The sequence below is a fragment of the Chroicocephalus ridibundus genome, chromosome 15, assembly GCF_963924245.1.
Source record: "Chroicocephalus ridibundus chromosome 15, bChrRid1.1, whole genome shotgun sequence".
In the NCBI taxonomy this organism is placed as follows: Eukaryota; Metazoa; Chordata; class Aves; order Charadriiformes; family Laridae; genus Chroicocephalus; species Chroicocephalus ridibundus.
Genome location: NC_086298.1, coordinates 3157961 through 3173391, shown reverse-complemented (window position 1 = coordinate 3173391; position 15431 = coordinate 3157961). Strand labels below are relative to the sequence as shown.

General features: G+C 65.2%; 1 protein-coding gene across 1 annotated transcript; it reads left to right on the top strand.

Moving 5' to 3' along the window:
• Positions 1 to 1708: 1708 nt before the first annotated feature.
• Positions 1709 to 14563, top strand: AKNA (AT-hook transcription factor). Its single transcript, XM_063352741.1, is given in 24 exon segments — positions 1709 to 1738; positions 1740 to 1784; positions 1786 to 1945; positions 2765 to 3064; positions 3193 to 4166; positions 4762 to 4836; positions 5314 to 5464; positions 6032 to 6186; positions 6270 to 6329; positions 6426 to 6526; positions 6620 to 6782; positions 6915 to 7042; positions 7139 to 7312; positions 7507 to 7714; positions 7813 to 7919; positions 8148 to 8401; positions 8632 to 8809; positions 9224 to 9397; positions 9665 to 9768; positions 9933 to 10091; positions 10176 to 10277; positions 11226 to 11387; positions 11602 to 11767; positions 12102 to 14563. Coding segments are annotated over 24 exon segments (4413 nt in total). The 3' UTR covers positions 12385 to 14563.
• The last annotated feature ends 868 nt before the right edge of the window (positions 14564 to 15431 follow it).

Sequence of the window (15431 nt, the reverse complement as noted above, 5' to 3'; positions counted from 1 at the left end):
TGCCAGCGGGTCCTGCAGGCTGCGGCTGCTGCACCCCGGGGCGCTGCCGCTCGGGCAGGGCGGGGGGGACAGCCGACAAATCCCCCTAGAAAATGTTTTTAACCCTCTTTGCCCCCAGACAAGAGGAGCCACAGGGGGGTCCTCTTGGGCCGCTCACTCCAAGAAAGACATTGAGGGGCTGGAGCGTGTCCAGAGAAGGGCAACGGAGCTGGTGAGGGGTCTGGAGCACAAGCCTTGTGAGGAGCGGCTGAGGGAGCTGGGGGTGTTCAGCCTGGAGAAGAGGAGGCTGAGGGGAGACCTTCTCGCTCTCTACAAGCCCTGAAAGGAGGGGGTAGCCGGGGGGGTCGGTCTCTGCTCCCAGGGAACAGGCGATGGGACAAGGGGAAACGACCTCAAGTTGCGCTAGGTGGTTAGATTGGATATTAGGGAAAAATTTCACACTGAAAGGGTTATTAAGCGCTGGAACAGGCTGCCCAGGGAAGGGGTTGAGGCACCGTCCCTGGAGGTGTTTGACAGACGGGCAGACACAGAGCTCAGAGATATGGGTTAGTGATGGGTTTTGTCAGCGTTAGGTTGATGGTTGGACTCGATGATCCGAAAGGTCCCTTCCGACCTGGGCGACTCTGTGGTTCTGTGATTCCTTTCACCACCACCCACTCGCTGGGACCCCCCCGGGGCTGGTGGCTGGGGCTCCTCGTCTCTCGGGGATGCTGCGGGGCTCGAGGCGGACCGGGGGGACATTTTGGTGGGCTGCTTCTCCAGGCCAGGCTGTGGGCCAGGGCACGGGGCTGGGAACACCCCACTTGGAAAGGGGCTAAAGCCAAAATCGCTCTTTAGCCGCGTTGAGAAGCCGCAGAGCCGGAAGCATCCCGTGGGCAACCCCATCCTCCCCGGAGGCAGGAGAAGCTGTGGAGCATCTCCAGGTGCAGAAAGTGGATTTTCCTGGTTGATGTAAGGGGAAAAACCTCCTGCAAACTCCCCGGGAGGTTCGCAACACCCTAAGGGAGGCTTTGGGGTTTGTTCGGGGTTTGTTCCCTGCCCATAAAGCCCTAAGGATGCAGGCAGGGCTGGGAGGGAGGATGACGGTGCAAAGATGATGCCCGAGGAGCTTGATGCCGGGTGGCACCAGAAAATAACCCCAAAAAACCCACTAACAGCAGGATTTAAGCCAAAGAATTTGCAGATCTGAGACTTCGGAGCTGGGTTAGAGGACTTTTCCCGGAGCATTTGGGTGCGTACTTTTGCGTCGCAGCCATCCCCCGGCCAGCGGCACCCTCCGGCTAAATACACCCACCGCACGGATCCTGCCGTGGCTTCGTTAGCAGCTGGCAGCTCGTGGAAACTCTCTTCCGCGTGCCGCTAATTACACGGTAACGAACTGGATTAATTGCCTGCCAGCAAATGCGCCAGGATGCTCCATGGTGTCTGGTTATGGCTGCGAGCAGCACCTCAGGGTGGGCATCAGGCAGACCACCCCCCTTGGAAATCCGGGATATGGGCAAAGCCCATATCCCGGATTTCCAAGGGGGGTGGTCTGCCTGGCTGAATTTTGCGTCCGTGCGGCTGAATTTTGGGGCTGCTCGTCCTCCTGGAAGACCCTCATCCTGCTATCTTTTGGAGGCTGCAGCTGCTGATGGTCCCAGGGATCCCCCTTGGTTTAGCTTCGCCGTTTTGCTCCGAACCGGATTAAAAAAAAATAAAGGTTTCGATGAAAAGCGGCGCCGGAGGAGGGTTCGGCCCCCCGCCGCCCAGGGCCTGATGGGGTTAAAAAATTTGCGGCCGCCTGCAAAGTTGCAGGAAGCACCCCGAGCATCGTTTCCTACTTCTGCAAAAGCCCGGCTGCCCCGCAGGCGCAGGAAAGTTTTGGGGCGCTGGGAGGGATGGTGCCTCGGGGACCCCCAGCGGGGTGGCGGTGATGGAGATGTCGCAGGGATGCGGGTAGGGGGTGAGTGCATCCCTGGTGGGGCTGGTTGCTCCTCCGTGCTCCGGCGTTGGGTTGGGGATGCTGTGGGGTGGCCGCGGGGGATGCCACGCGGTGCTCGGTACCAGCCACCAGGACCGGGGCAGCTGCCGCCTCCAGCAGCCCCCTGTGGCCCAAATTGGGTTGCGGGGGCTCAAATCCAGCTGAGGGGACGTTGCTGGGAAAACCCCGTGGGCCTTTCTTGCTACCGGCCCTGCGGTTGGGTTTTCGGCATCCGGCGCCTCTCGAGCTGCCGCTGCGGCTCTGGGAATCCAGGCACATGGAGGAGAGGGGTGAGGGTGAGCTCCTGCTTTGCGGTCATCAATGAAGTGAGTGTGCCAGGCCTCTGCTGTGATCCCTCTCGCTGTCAGCCCCCCAGAGCCAGAGGGGCCTCGGGGTGCTCCTGCCTCCCCCGGCACCGTCCTGCACCATGATGGCACCGCTGACGGTCCCCAGGCTGTGGCTGCCTGGTTGGGGTGACGTCCAGAGGGTGCCAGCATGGTCTGCGTGTCACCCGGTGCTACCCCAGGGGCAAAAAGCCTTTTAGGGTGTCCCTGGGGGGCTCCTTTCCACAGGGACCTTGGGGGCCATGGGGGATGCAGCAGCTCTGGCTTTGTGGTGCTGATGGTGGGACACAGGGTGGGGGGTGGCCCGAGGATGTCACCCCCTCCGTCATGGGGGGACTGCTCTTGTCCCCAGGGTCTGGGGGAGAGGGGAAGCCCTGGCAGTGGAGGGGAGGGATGGACAGGGACACCTCGAACAGAGCCCGCTGTGTCCCACTGAGCATCCCTCCCTCTGCCTCAGCCCCCCCAGGACGCGGCGGCGATGATGTGACCTACATTCGTGACAAGGAGGTCCCCAGCCCGCTGCCACCGCCGCCGCCGCCGCCGCTGCCGCCGGGCCATGAAGCGGCGCAAGTGACAGGGACACGGTGCCCGCGGGCCATGGCCAGCCCGGCACCATGGCTGCGCTGGACACAAACAGAGCTGACGCGCTGGGAGGGAGAGGAGGAGGAGGAGGAGGAGGAAGAGGACGACTTTGGAAGGCGGATGGACGAGGATGGGGTCATTGGCCTGGGGGAGGCTGCTGGGAGCCCACCGTGGGGTGAGTCCTCCCCTCCCTGCTGCCCACAGACCCTCGTGGGGGGGTGCTGGGGGTCCCAGGAGCGGAGGGGGGCTGGGGGGGGGGCACGGGCTGGCTGGCAGCAGCCCCGCAGCGCCGGTGTTTTGCAGGCGACGGCGAGGACCTGGAGGAGGGGTCCCCGGCGGAGGAGGGTTGCTGGCACCCCTGGCGGGACCCGGCGGAGGAGGACGAGGAGCGGGGCAGCTCCGGGGGGGACGAGGGGCCCTGGGGGGCAGAGAGCGATGGGGACCCCTACCCTGAGCTCTCCTACGAGGGCCGGTGGGGCTCGGGGTCCAGCGCCAGCCCTGAGCCATCGCAGGACGGCCGGGCTCTCTGCCAGCCCCGCAGCTGCAGCACGGACCGTGGGGACACCTCGGGGCTGTCGGACGCCAGCCCTGGCCCTGCCACCCCGTCCCGCCGTCACCGGGGCTGGGACACAGCCAGGGATGCCGGAGGGGGGCACGGGCAGGGCTGGACCCCGAGCCAGAGCCTCCTGCTGCACCTCTCCACCGATGACCTCCGTGATGCCACCGCCTGCACCCAGCCTGTCCCCGAGCCCCAGCCGGCTGGGGCTGCCCCCGGCACCGCTGCCTCGGCACCCACCGGGGAGCCCTGGGGCACCGGGACCCCCCCTGCGCCCCAGCTGCACCCCAGGTCCCGGCTGCCCAAGAAAGTGGCGCCCGCGGTGCCGGCCCCCAAACCTGGCCATCAATCGCCATCCCGGAGCCCCCGGCAGCGGCACGCGGGTGGGAAGCAGGCGAGAGATCCCTCGGGATCGGGCACCGGCACGGGCGATGGCACCCAGTATGGCCGGGGGCGGCTCAACCACCCCCTGCCCGACCTCTCCAAGGTGGAGGCGCGGGTGAAGTTCGACCAGAGCTACCGGCCGCCGCGGGGCCGAGCCCTGCCCGCTCGCCCCAGGGCCACGGGTGGCCCCGTGGGCTTCAAGTCCCCGGCCGAAATCGTGCGGGAGGTGCTGCTGAGCAGCGGGGAGGGCGTCCCCCCGCAGCCCCCCACCACCACCGGGCTGCCGCAGGAGTTCAGGTCCCCCAGGCAAGCCACCCAGCTGGTGCAGCAGCTCCAGGTAACGCCCAGTTCCCCCAGTTCAGCCAGAGAGGCCTTACTGGGAGGGTCTCCGGGGTTGAGGGGGACCAGGGGGTGGAGGCGAAATGGAGACGTCACCAGCCCCATGAGCCAGCCCTGTGTCACCGATGGGGGGTTTGGCGCTGGTCACCTCTTCCTGGTCCTTCATGGGTGCTGGCGAGGAGGGAAGGACCAGGCAGGGATGTGGGTGGGCTCTCAGGGATGAAGGCAGGGATGCTCGTGTGCCCCCCCAGTAAGCTTGTGCCACCCCCCCCAATGTTCATTGTCCCCGGGATGCTTGTCCCCTGGGATGCCCTCCTGTCCCCTGGGAGGAGCGGGAGGCTGTCCCCCACGCAGAGAAACGGGGGTCACATCTGCACCAGACTGGCTGGCTGCTTTGGGGGGTGGGTTTCTGCACCCCACGGTGTCCCCCACTCATGGGACACCCCCCCCCCCCCGCCCCCAGCCCTGTCATCCCCACACAGGGCTGCCTCCCTGCGTGCTGCATCCCCCTTTACCTCCCTCCCCTCGAGCATCCTCTGAGCCCCCGTCCCCACACCGGGTGCCGTCACCCGCTGCGTGTCCCCTCCCCGCAGGACGACTACCACAAGCTGCTGACCAAGTACGCCGAGGCCGAGAACACCATCGACCAGCTGCGCCTGGGCGCCAGGGTGGGTACTGGGGAGGGGGGAAACCCCGCTCTGCTCCCCCCTCCCCAGGGTTATTCAGGGCGTCTTCCTCCCCCGGCCCCACTCTTCCTCCTCCCAGGGAGCTGCGGTTGAGCAAGCCCAGCCCGGGGAGGGGGGGGAGGGTGTGAGGCTGCTGCAAAGCCAGTGTCCCCCCTCAGCGGGTTCCCCTCCGCTGTGCCGAAACAGCCCCGAAATGGCGGGGGTGGCTGCCGGGCACGTCACCGACATGGCAGGAGAGCGGGGCGGAAGCGTGTCCCCGTGTCACCTCCCGCCCTGCACCGCTGCGTGGGTGGGGAAACTGAGGCAGGGCCGGTGCCCAGCTGTGTCCCGCACCCACGCTGTGCCCCCCGCCTTCCCCTCCGGCTGCCTGCCGTCCCCATGGGGGCGGGCGTTGAGGGGGGGCAGTGCCAGGGTTGGGGTGCAGGGTGGGCGCCCCCAATCCCCTCTCGCCGCCCCCAGGTGAGCCTGTACGCCGACCCGCCGCAGCCCAGCCGCAGCCTCTCGGTGGGCACCGTGGGCACCGGCTGCCGGGTGATGGCCCTCAGCATCCCGCAGGCCAGGACGGCCGCTTTCAGCATGGCCCCGGCCCCGCCGTCCTCACCGGGTGCAGGTGGGTTGAACCGTGTTCCCCCATCCAGCTCATCACCCTCCCGCTCCGGTATGTGGGGGGGTGTTCAGCCGAAATCCTGTACCCATGGCTTCCCCCAAGGCATGGGGACACCTTGTTCTTGTGTTTCTCATGATGACGCTGGGAGGGCTGGAGCCCCTCTGCTGTGGGGACAGGCTGAGAGAGCTGGGGGGGTTCAGCCTGGAGAAGAGAAGGCTCCGGGGAGACCTTGGAGCCCCTTCCAGTCCCTCAAGGGGCTTCAGGAAAGCTGGGGAGGGACTCTGGATCAGGGAGGGGAGCCATGGGACGAGGGGGAACGGTTTTAAACTGAAAGAGGGGAGATTTAGATGAGGTATTAGGAAGAAATTATTCACTCTGAGGGCGGTGAGCCCCTGGCCCAGGTTGCCCAGAGAAGCTGTGGCTGCCCCATCCCTGGAGGGGTTCAAGGCCAGGTTGGACGGGGCTTGGAGCAACCTGGGCTGGTGGGAGGTGTCCCTGCCCAGGGCAGGGGGTGGCACTGGATGGTCTTTAAGGTCCCTTCCAACTCAAACCATTCTATGATTCTTACAGCTCCAGCACCGGGACCACCAGACCGGGCAGGATCACTCCAGCCTCCCCCCCCTCCGCCCGGGGGGGGCTGCCCCACCTGCCCGGGGCCGTGCCGCTGCCCGGGGACCCAGCTGACACGGACACTGGTGGGACAGACCCGCAAGCTGCGGGCACAGGCAAGCCCCGGGTTGTTGGGGGGTGGAACACAGGGTGGGGGGCAGCAATAGTGGGGGGGCTCAGCCCTTTCTCTCCCCGCCAGGTGGAATCCTTCGAAGGCTGGATGCGGGCAGGGAGCCCCGCGCCTCAGGAGCAGCTCCAGGTGGGTCAGCCCCTTCCCAGCCCCCCAGCCCGGGGATGCGCGGTGAGGCCGGGGGGGTGGCGGGGACCAGGCTGGGACATCGCGCTTCTGCCGCAGAGGTTTAGGAAGCTGAAGGATGCTCAGGACGCTCTGGAGCGGGCGTACCTGCGAGCCCGGCACCAGCACCCGGGGGCCTCGGGGGACTTCGATCCCGATCGGTAAGTGCTTGCCCCCCGCCGCCCCCTCCCCAGCCAAACCCGGGTGCTGCGGGGTCCGGTGTCTCCCCGTCACCGATGGCCGCTGTCTTGCAGGGCGGTGGAAGGGGAGATTTTCCACCTGGGGCTGCGCCTGGAGGAGCTGAAGGAGCGGCTGGAGCCCGGGGCTGGGGGGAAGCTCCCCCCGCAGCCCCCAGCCCAGCCCCGCTCCCCACCAGCCCCTTCCCCACCACCGACCGCCGGCTCCCCACGCCCCGAGGTGAGCTGGGCAAGGCTGCGGGGGGGCGGACGGGGCTGGGGGGTGGCGGGCATAGATGCTGGGGTGGGGGCACCCTGCTGTGGCTGGGGTGGGGGTCATGCTTCTCCCATCCCCTTTCGCTGTGCCCTGCAGAGCCCCGCGCTGACGGAGGGTCCCCGGGGGACAGCGGGGGACAGCGAGGCGGTGACGGGGGGGTTGTCCCGGCGCCTCTGGCACAAGCAGCTACGAGTGGAGGAGGATTTTGGTGACCTGCTGGCCCAGTGAGTGTCCTCACGGTGGGGCTGGGCCGGTGGGGGGACATGGGCAGGGAGCCACTTCCCAAAACTACCATCTCCTGCCTGTGTGTCCCCCCCCAGGTACAAGCACTTCAAGTCCTTGCCGGAGTCGCTGAGCCTGGAGCAGCTGAGCGTGGCAGAGAGCGGGTGCCAGGAGGAGGCGGATGGACCTGCAGCAGGGGACAGTGGCCCCAGCCAGGTCCCCTGCAGGACACGGTCACTAGAAGAGGTGGCCGACCTCGAGACCTCCTCCCTGTAAGTGTTGTGGGAGGACAAGTGCCCCAGGTAGGGCCAGTGGGGGGTTTTACGTCAGGACTCAGCTTTTACCTCACTGGCGTTGATAGGCTTCAGAGTTAACAGCCTCCATGGGAGAGCTGGCTGCACCAGGGCATTTCCTCACATTTGGGGGTGCTCTGCCCCATCGCTCATGCTCCATCCTCCCCCCACAGGCACCCCTCGGAGAGGAGAGCCGCTCTGCTGCCCCCCGAGGAGCTCCCATGGCCAGGGGGGACACGGGGCCACCTGTCGCCTGCCACCGCTGAGGACCTGCCAGCTGTAGCCAAGCCCCTCCTGGGGCTCCCCGAGCCACCGCTGGCACCCCTGTCCCGCCGCAGCAGTGGGGTGGGCAGCTCTGCCACCCAGCACCGGCCCCGCAAGGTGAGTCCCCCGGGACTGCGGGTCCCCATCCCCCAGCACCCCCGGACCCCGCCGGGGGGTGCGTGGCACCAATCCTGCCCTCCCTGGTGCCCCTGCAGGAGCAGCGCATTGTGTCACCGGAGACAGACAGTGGCTTCGTGGGCTCGGAGGCCAGCAGAGTGTCACCCCCCGTGCACACCCCTGAACACCGTCCCCCCGGCACCGGGTACAGCTCGGGGTCCCTGCCCTCATCCCAGGGTGGGGATTTGGGGACGCAGGCTGTCAGCTCTGTCAGGGGGGATTTGGGGCGTTGAAGGGGAGCAGGGATGGGGGAAGAGGTGACGAGGACGTGGGGAGCAGGGAGGGGGTGCTGGGGGGGTTGGAGATGTGCAGGGTGGCCCATGGCCAGGGGGTGAGCAGTGGGAGCTGCCTACATGACCCCTCCCGTCCCCAGGACCCCCGGCTCACCGGGACCCTCCATTCCCGTCCCCACGACCCTCTGTCCTCCGCGGAAGAGAGAGGTGACCCCGCTTCCCTCCAAGCCAGCGCTGATGGGCATCTACCCCGCGGGCAGGCAGAGGGGCACGGGGGGGCTCCGCCTGCCCCCCAGCACCCCTTCACAGAGCAGCTCCCCCCCCCGCTGGGCCGAGAGCGCGGGCAGTGAGGCGGGACCCGACGGTGACGGTGACGGCAGTGACGGTGACGGCAGTGAGTAGGCAGCGTTTCGGGGAGAGACGTGTCCCCAGGGAGAGAGTTTGGGGGGGGGGGGGGGGGCCCTGGCTCTGCAGGGAGGGGGGGCTCTGGTTTGTGGTGTCCCCCAGCCCTCTCGGGGTGCTGGCCCGGGGGTGCCTCCTGCCTGCTGGCTCTGCTCTCCCAGGTCTCTCCCTGGGCAGGGGGGGATACCCCCACGTCCCTCAGCTCACCTTCCCCCCCCCCAGCCCCAGCTCACATGGACTCGGAGGCAGAAGGCAGGAGCTGCACCAGCACCGGCGGCCGCCCCCCCACCATGGCCAGGGACCCGGCCAGCCCCCCAGCGTCCCCCGAAACACCATCCCCCACCCCGCTGTCGCTCCACCCGGCTCGCTGCGACCTGCTGGGCTCCCGTCTGGAGCGCGAGTGAGTGTCTATGTACCCCTACCCTCCCCGAAACCGGGCTGAACTGCCCCCCCCACCTGACACAGGGACACCCCCCCCACCCCCGCCAAGCAAAGTCCCCAAAGGCACCTGCCTCTTCCCCCCGGGCAGCAGCAGGTTTTCCCTTCCGGGAGAGCCAGGACCTAGCTGGAGCTGAGTCCTCCAAACTCGTGACACGTGTGGGCTGGCTGAGACTGGACCTCAGCGCACGCGAGCCCCGGGCTCGGTTTTGGGGAGCATCCCTGCATGAGCCGCTAGGTCCTGGCTAGTGGGGATGGAGACGGACATGGGGTCTGGGGGTGGGGGGGACAGGGCTGCACCCCCCGCCACAGCCAGCACCTCTGGGAGCTTCGCTGGCTGCAGGCGTCCCTCACCATGGCATCTGTCCTGCGGCAGCCAGGCCATCCGGGCGCTGCGGGACGAGGTGTGGCGGCTGCGGCGGCGGCTGGAGGAGAGCCTGCGCCGCTCCCGCAGCTATCCCGAGGGGAAAGCCGCCCCACGAACCCCCCCAGCCAGGAGCCAGCCGGCGGCCAGTGGACCATCGTCCCCCAGGGACACAGCGCCCTCCGGGTAGGTGGCAAGAGGGACCCCGGGGAGGGGGGGAAGAAGGCAGCAGCCACCCCTGCTTGGTGGCAGCACTGTGTCCCATGGGCCTGGGGACACCCCCCAGTTTGTCCCATTTCTGCTGTGACCTGGGAGAGGTTGGGCTTTGGCGGGGGCGGGTGCAGGACTGGCAGCCTGTCTGCACCAGGGCGGTGGGTCAGGGGAATGCCTGAGGGGGCACTGAGGGGACACTGAGGGGTCTGGGTGGTGACAGTGGCTCTGTCCCCTCCGCAGGGAGCCGAGCCCCCCGGCGCGGGGCAGGGTGACCCCCAGGGTCGCACCCACGAGGAGGGGGAGGTCGGCGTCGCTGCCGCGGGACAGGCCGGCGCTGGACCTCAGTAAGTGGGACCCTGCCGGGGTGGGGACGGAGGGGACAGCGGGGACACCCCCCCTGCACGTCGCTTCCCCCTCCCCGAACGGAGCGGGGGGACCGCGGGGACGGGGCAGGTCCCGGTGGCCCCGGGGGACCCAGCACCGCTCAGCCTGTGGCCGGATCCTGCAGACCTTGGGCACGGACCCTCCGGATCCCACCCCGCATCCGTCTCCTCCGCCGCAGCCTCCGAGTCGGACCCCTCGCCTGCCGGGCCCCGGGCCCCCCCCTCCCCGCGGAACAGCCCTGGGAACCCCCCGGGTGCGGTGACATTTCGGGGACAGTACACAGGTGGGTGCCAGCGGCGGTCAGTGCCGGGGGGTGGCATCCCCGGTGGCGGCGTGCCCCGGCCACGCTCACGCTGGGTTTTGGCAGGGACACGGTACCCGGTGGGGACACCGCGCGCCCCCCCAGCACCCCAAGAAGAGCCAGGAGCCCCGGGATGCCCCCGGTGCCGCGGGAACGGGACGCCATCGGGTGAGTGGCCCCGGGAACAGCCCCCGGCCCCTTCTGGCCTTCTCTAACGTCCCTGCTAATGACTTTCAATTCGTTAATTACAGAGGCTCGGGGGTGTCCCCGCTGCCCCTTGGCCAGAGCCCCCCCTCCCTGGGGTGCCTGCCCAGCTCCCTGCTGCTGGCTGCAGCCACTGGTGTCACTGGGAGCAGCGGGAACCTGTCCCCAGCCCCGTCCTTTAGATAATGGTTAACCCACCCCGTTCCCGGGCGACAGCGCTGTGTGTGTCCCCCCCCCGTCCCCTCTGTCCCTCATGTCCCCTCTGTCCCTCGTGTCCCCTGCCTAGAACTGAGCTGGATGCAGGCAGAGCGCTTTGCAGCACCCCCAGCTTTTTGCAGACCTCCTTGTTTTGAAGAGCGCCCCCCCCCCGCCCCGTCTCCTTTGCAGACTCCCTCCCTCCCTTTTGCAGACCCCCCCCTTTTTGCAGACCCCCCCCTTTATTGCAGACACCCCCTTTCCAGACTATCCTTTTTGCAGACCCCCCCCGTTGCAGACCCTCCTATTCAGCCCCCCACCTTTTTGCAGACCCTCCCCTTTTTGCAGAGCCCCCCCCCTTTTCAGATGCCCCTTTTTGCAGACACCCGCTACTTTTTGCAGACCCCCCCCTTTTTGCAGACTCCCCCTTTCCAGACCCACCATTTTTGCAGATCCCCCCTGTTGCAGACCCTTCCCCTTTTCGCAGACCCCCCCCCTTTTTCCGACCCCCCTTTTTGCAGACATTCCCCCTTCGTGCAGACACCCCCTCCTTTTTTCAGACCCCTCCTTTTTGCAGACGCCTCCCCTTTTTGCAGACCCCCCCATTTTCAGACCCCTCCTTTTTGCAGACGCCTCCCCTTTTTGCAGACCCTCCCCTTTTCAGCCCCCCCCAAACCTCTCTGCTCTTTCCAAACTGCCCTGGCTTGCTCTGCGCAGGGACGTTCCCAGACACCCTCGCTCCTCTCTCCGTAGCCGGCTCCCGGGCAGGGGATGCCACGAGGCCGCCCCGGCACAGCACCCCGAGGAGGACACGCTGCCCCACCTGCCGCGCACCCACGGGTGCCCCCGCTTCTGGTGACAGGGACGGAGCCACACACGGTGGGTGACAGGGGTGGCATGTGCTTGGCACAGCTTTTGGGGACGGGGAACAACCCTCAGACCCCTGGGCGTGGGGTATTCCCACTGGCGGTGGCAGCTCAGCATGGCACAGGGCTGGGGGGGGTAACCTGGGGCTGCGCCCCCTTGGGGACATCTAACCCCCCCAGGGACATCAAACCCCCCCAGGGACATCTAACCACCTTCCTCCCCACAGCGGAGCGTGGCCCCGGTGGCACATCCCCCCCCAGCTCCCACGTCGGTCCCCGCGCCGAGAAGCCGGAGCAACCTGGAGTTTGGTACTTGGTGGCCAGCCCTGGTGCCACCCCCGCCATCGGCTGCCTTGCGCCCGTCCCCCTCGTGCCTTATGCACCCCCCCTGCTGTAAGGATGCTCTGCGGCTTGCGGGGGGCGGCGGGGGTTGGGGGGGGGGGTGTCAGCATCTCCCAGGGGAGGAGAGTGAACCCAGGAGGGGCTGTGCCCACCCCAGGGACCCACGGGTTTGTCCATGGACCCCAGGGACCCTGGTGGCAGATGGCTGGGAGCGGGTCCCCCCAGCTCCTTTTTGCGGGGGGGTCTGCAAGGCGGGGTGAGCAGGGGGAGATGGGTGCTGGGGGTTGGAGAGGGATGAAAGACAAGGCAGAGGGGAGGCACAGAGCCCTGTTGGGGACACAGTCCGCAGAGCAAAGCCGAGCCCGTGTCCCCTTCTTCTTCCCAGCTACTGCTCCCCAGCGGTACCTACCTCAGCCCCAGCCATGGCCGGGGTCCCCCTCCGACACCCCGAGGGGCTCGGGGGGGCAGAGCATCCCCCCCGGCCGCACGCCGCTGCCCACCACCGCTGCCTGAGGCTGGACCTGGAGGAGCTGGAGGAGCTGAACCGGTCCCTGAGCCGGGCCGTGGAGGCTGCCCAGGGCATGAGGCTCACCACCACCCGCATGAGCCGGGCGCTGGGCGCCGAGCTCAGCCGAGCGCGGCACCTGCGGGGCTCCTGCCTCTTCTGAGGGTCCCAAACCTCCCCCCGCCCTCACCGGGGGCAGGAGGAGGAGGAGGATGGTCCCCCTCCATCAGCGTCCCGGCGTTGGGTGCTCCCTGCTAGACCTGGGGACACCGGCGTTGGAGGCACCTCCACAGGGTCCTGCACCGGCTCCTGTCCCCATCCCGCTTGCCCTAGACCTGCATCGCTTGTCCCTCTGTCCGTCTGTTTTCAGGGCCACACAAGCTGCAGGAAGGGGGGGGACAAGACGGGAGGCAGAGGTGTCCCCATGACCCCCACCCCGGGGTGTGAGCACAGCCCCGGCAGGAGACCACTGTCCCCTGGGACCGAGGGGGTGTCCCCCAGGGCAGATGCCACCCCCAGCTGAGCACTTCTGGGGATGCTCCGACTTTGTGCGGGTCCTCCTGCAACACAGGTCGACCCCCCACCTTGGCAGCTCTCTTTACCTGCGTGGGCAGAAATACCCGCCATTCCCTGTTCATCCCCTTTCCCAGCCTTTGGGCATCCTCCGGGGGCTCAGTGCTGGGGGTTCGACCCATGTGTCCCCCCCCTGCTCTGCCCTTGGACTTGAACCCAGCCGGGTCCTCCCTGGGAAAACGCTTTGTTTGGGGGGGGGTTATGTGAATTTTTCTTTCTCCAAGGTAGCTAGTCAGCAGCTAAATCGCTCTGTAAGGGTTGATTGATGATATGGAGTGTGTGTGTGTGTGTGTGTGGTGTGTATGTATATGTATCTATAGCGAGATACATATATACGGGGTTTTTTTAATTTCCAGCCTAATCCTTAGGGCATTCGAGGGTTTTTTTTTTTGGCCATCCCTGGACGTGGCCGCCCACGGTGTCATCCAGCCAGAACAAAAAAGAAAGTTTTGGGGTTTTCCTTGGGATTCCCAGGGAATTCGGGCTGGTAGAGGACAAATCACCCCGTGAACCGAGGCAGGGGCAGGATCTGTCCCTGGCTGGGGTGGGGGGGGGACGGATGACTCTGCAGAGCCACTGTACCTGCAGGGGCTGGTTTTATGATGAATTAATGCTTATTTTTTAATGAAATGGATGTAGTGGGGGCAGCCCTTAGGGAGGGCAAGGTGCCCTGTGGGGGGGGGGACCCATGTGGGACCTGCACCCTGTGCCCCCCGACATGGGGCCGGCCAAACCCCCCCCCCTCCATCCCCGAGCATCTCAGCCCGCTGTGCCCCTGCCCGTGTTTATGTGTAGGACCTACCTAAAGTGCCCGCGTCAAAGTTATTTATTTTTGAATTTTTTTTATTTTTTTTTTTTGGTACGAAACCCTAGGTTTTTTTGGGGGTGTGGCGGGGGGGGTGTGGCGGGAATCACTAACACCCCCGGTGAGTAACTCAGGTCTAAAACCTCCCCAAGCGCCTGCAAAGCCACTGAGCCCAGATCCTGCAACCGACCCGGGGCCCGGGGCGGGGGGGGGACAGGCAGGGGCTGGGAATGGGGTTGCCCCTGCCCTTTTTGGGGGAGAGGGGTGGGTTGGGGGCACGCGGGGCCGGGGGGGGGTGGTTCAAGAAGATTTATGTCTCTTTGGTGGCAACTGCTCCTGTGTCCCAAGCGAGCCGACGGGCCAGGTCACGGCTGCGCTGGCCGGTGTGACGCCCCCCCCCCCGCCCAGGCATGGTATGTGGGGAGCGTATTTAACTATCCCAAATGCAATAGCTGGGAGCAAAAAATGATGGGTTTGTTGTTTTTTTTTCCCCTCTCTCCTATTTTGTAACGCCCAGCAGAGCCATTCGGCTGGTATTTTGTACGAAGAGAATCGCCTATTTTTGAAGGAAATAAACGCGGTTGCTCGGCTGCCGGGATTTTCTTTCTTTTTCCAAGCCGTTTCCCGGCTGAGGTTTGGCCTCGCCACGCCAGGATCTCTCCCCTGGAAGCTCCTGGGATTCGGGGAGAATATTTTCCCCCCCGCCTCCCCGAGCCTTTCCCTCGCCCCCCCGCGCCAGCAGCACGGCACAGCCCCGGTTGCACTAGGGATGGAGATCGCTTTTATTGAGTCACTCGAGTGCTTTAGTACAGAAGAACAGATATACAGAGATGATACATGTTTGTGCTTCAACACTTTCAAACATTTAGATTCCAGTAATTTCAAGGTAAACAAGTTCCAAGACAGACTAGATTATTATTATTATTATTTTTTTTTTTTTTTTAGGTTTTCCTTTTTGATAAATTATTTTTTATATAAATAACTGTAACAGAAAAAAAAAAAATAATAATGTCCAACATACAAGATCCTGAAGCATTTGCATTGCTAAACCGAGAGGGACCTCAAACAGGGAGGGGGGAGGACCAAGGGGGAACCAACAAATATCAGTGCAATGATACAGCCTTTGCCCTAAAAATATATATTTAACTTTATGGGCAAGGAACAGACGGGGAGGGAAAGGGGGGGGCTAACCACCAACGAGGCAAGAAAGAGAGATTTTGGGGGGGGGGGAAGGAAAAAGGGGGTCACAGCCTTCAGGGGGAGAGAACAAAACGATGGACCCCAAAATATTGCAGTGCATCTAATGGCAGGGGAGGGCGGGGGCAATCCTTGGCGGGGCGCGGGGGGTGGGGATAAAAAAAAAAAACAAACCAAAAAAACCCCAAGTAAAATCAGAGGTTTGGTTTAATCACTGATACACCAAGCTTGTAAGAACGTCACGAGACACAGTCATTAATATACACAGAGTCCGGCGGGGGGGTGGGAGGAGGGGGGGGGAAACCTCGGGGCGACGGCTACGCTCAGAAACGCTTCACCACGGGACGACACGAGCGGAGCCGGGGCGCGGGATGCCGAGCTTCCCGTGGGGATGGATGGAGACATAGAGATATATAGAGAGAGATAGATATAGATATATATATATAAAAAAAATATTTTTTTATTTTTTATATATATATATGTATTTTAAGGACTACCCAGAGAAGGGGAGGCCGGGCTGCAGCGGGGCAGAGGAGCAGCCGTGCAAGCAAAGGGGCCCTATCCCCAGGTTTTGACCCTTTTGGTCCCTTTTTCACATGGAATCGCCGCAGCGTGAAGCATCCCGGCTGCACGCA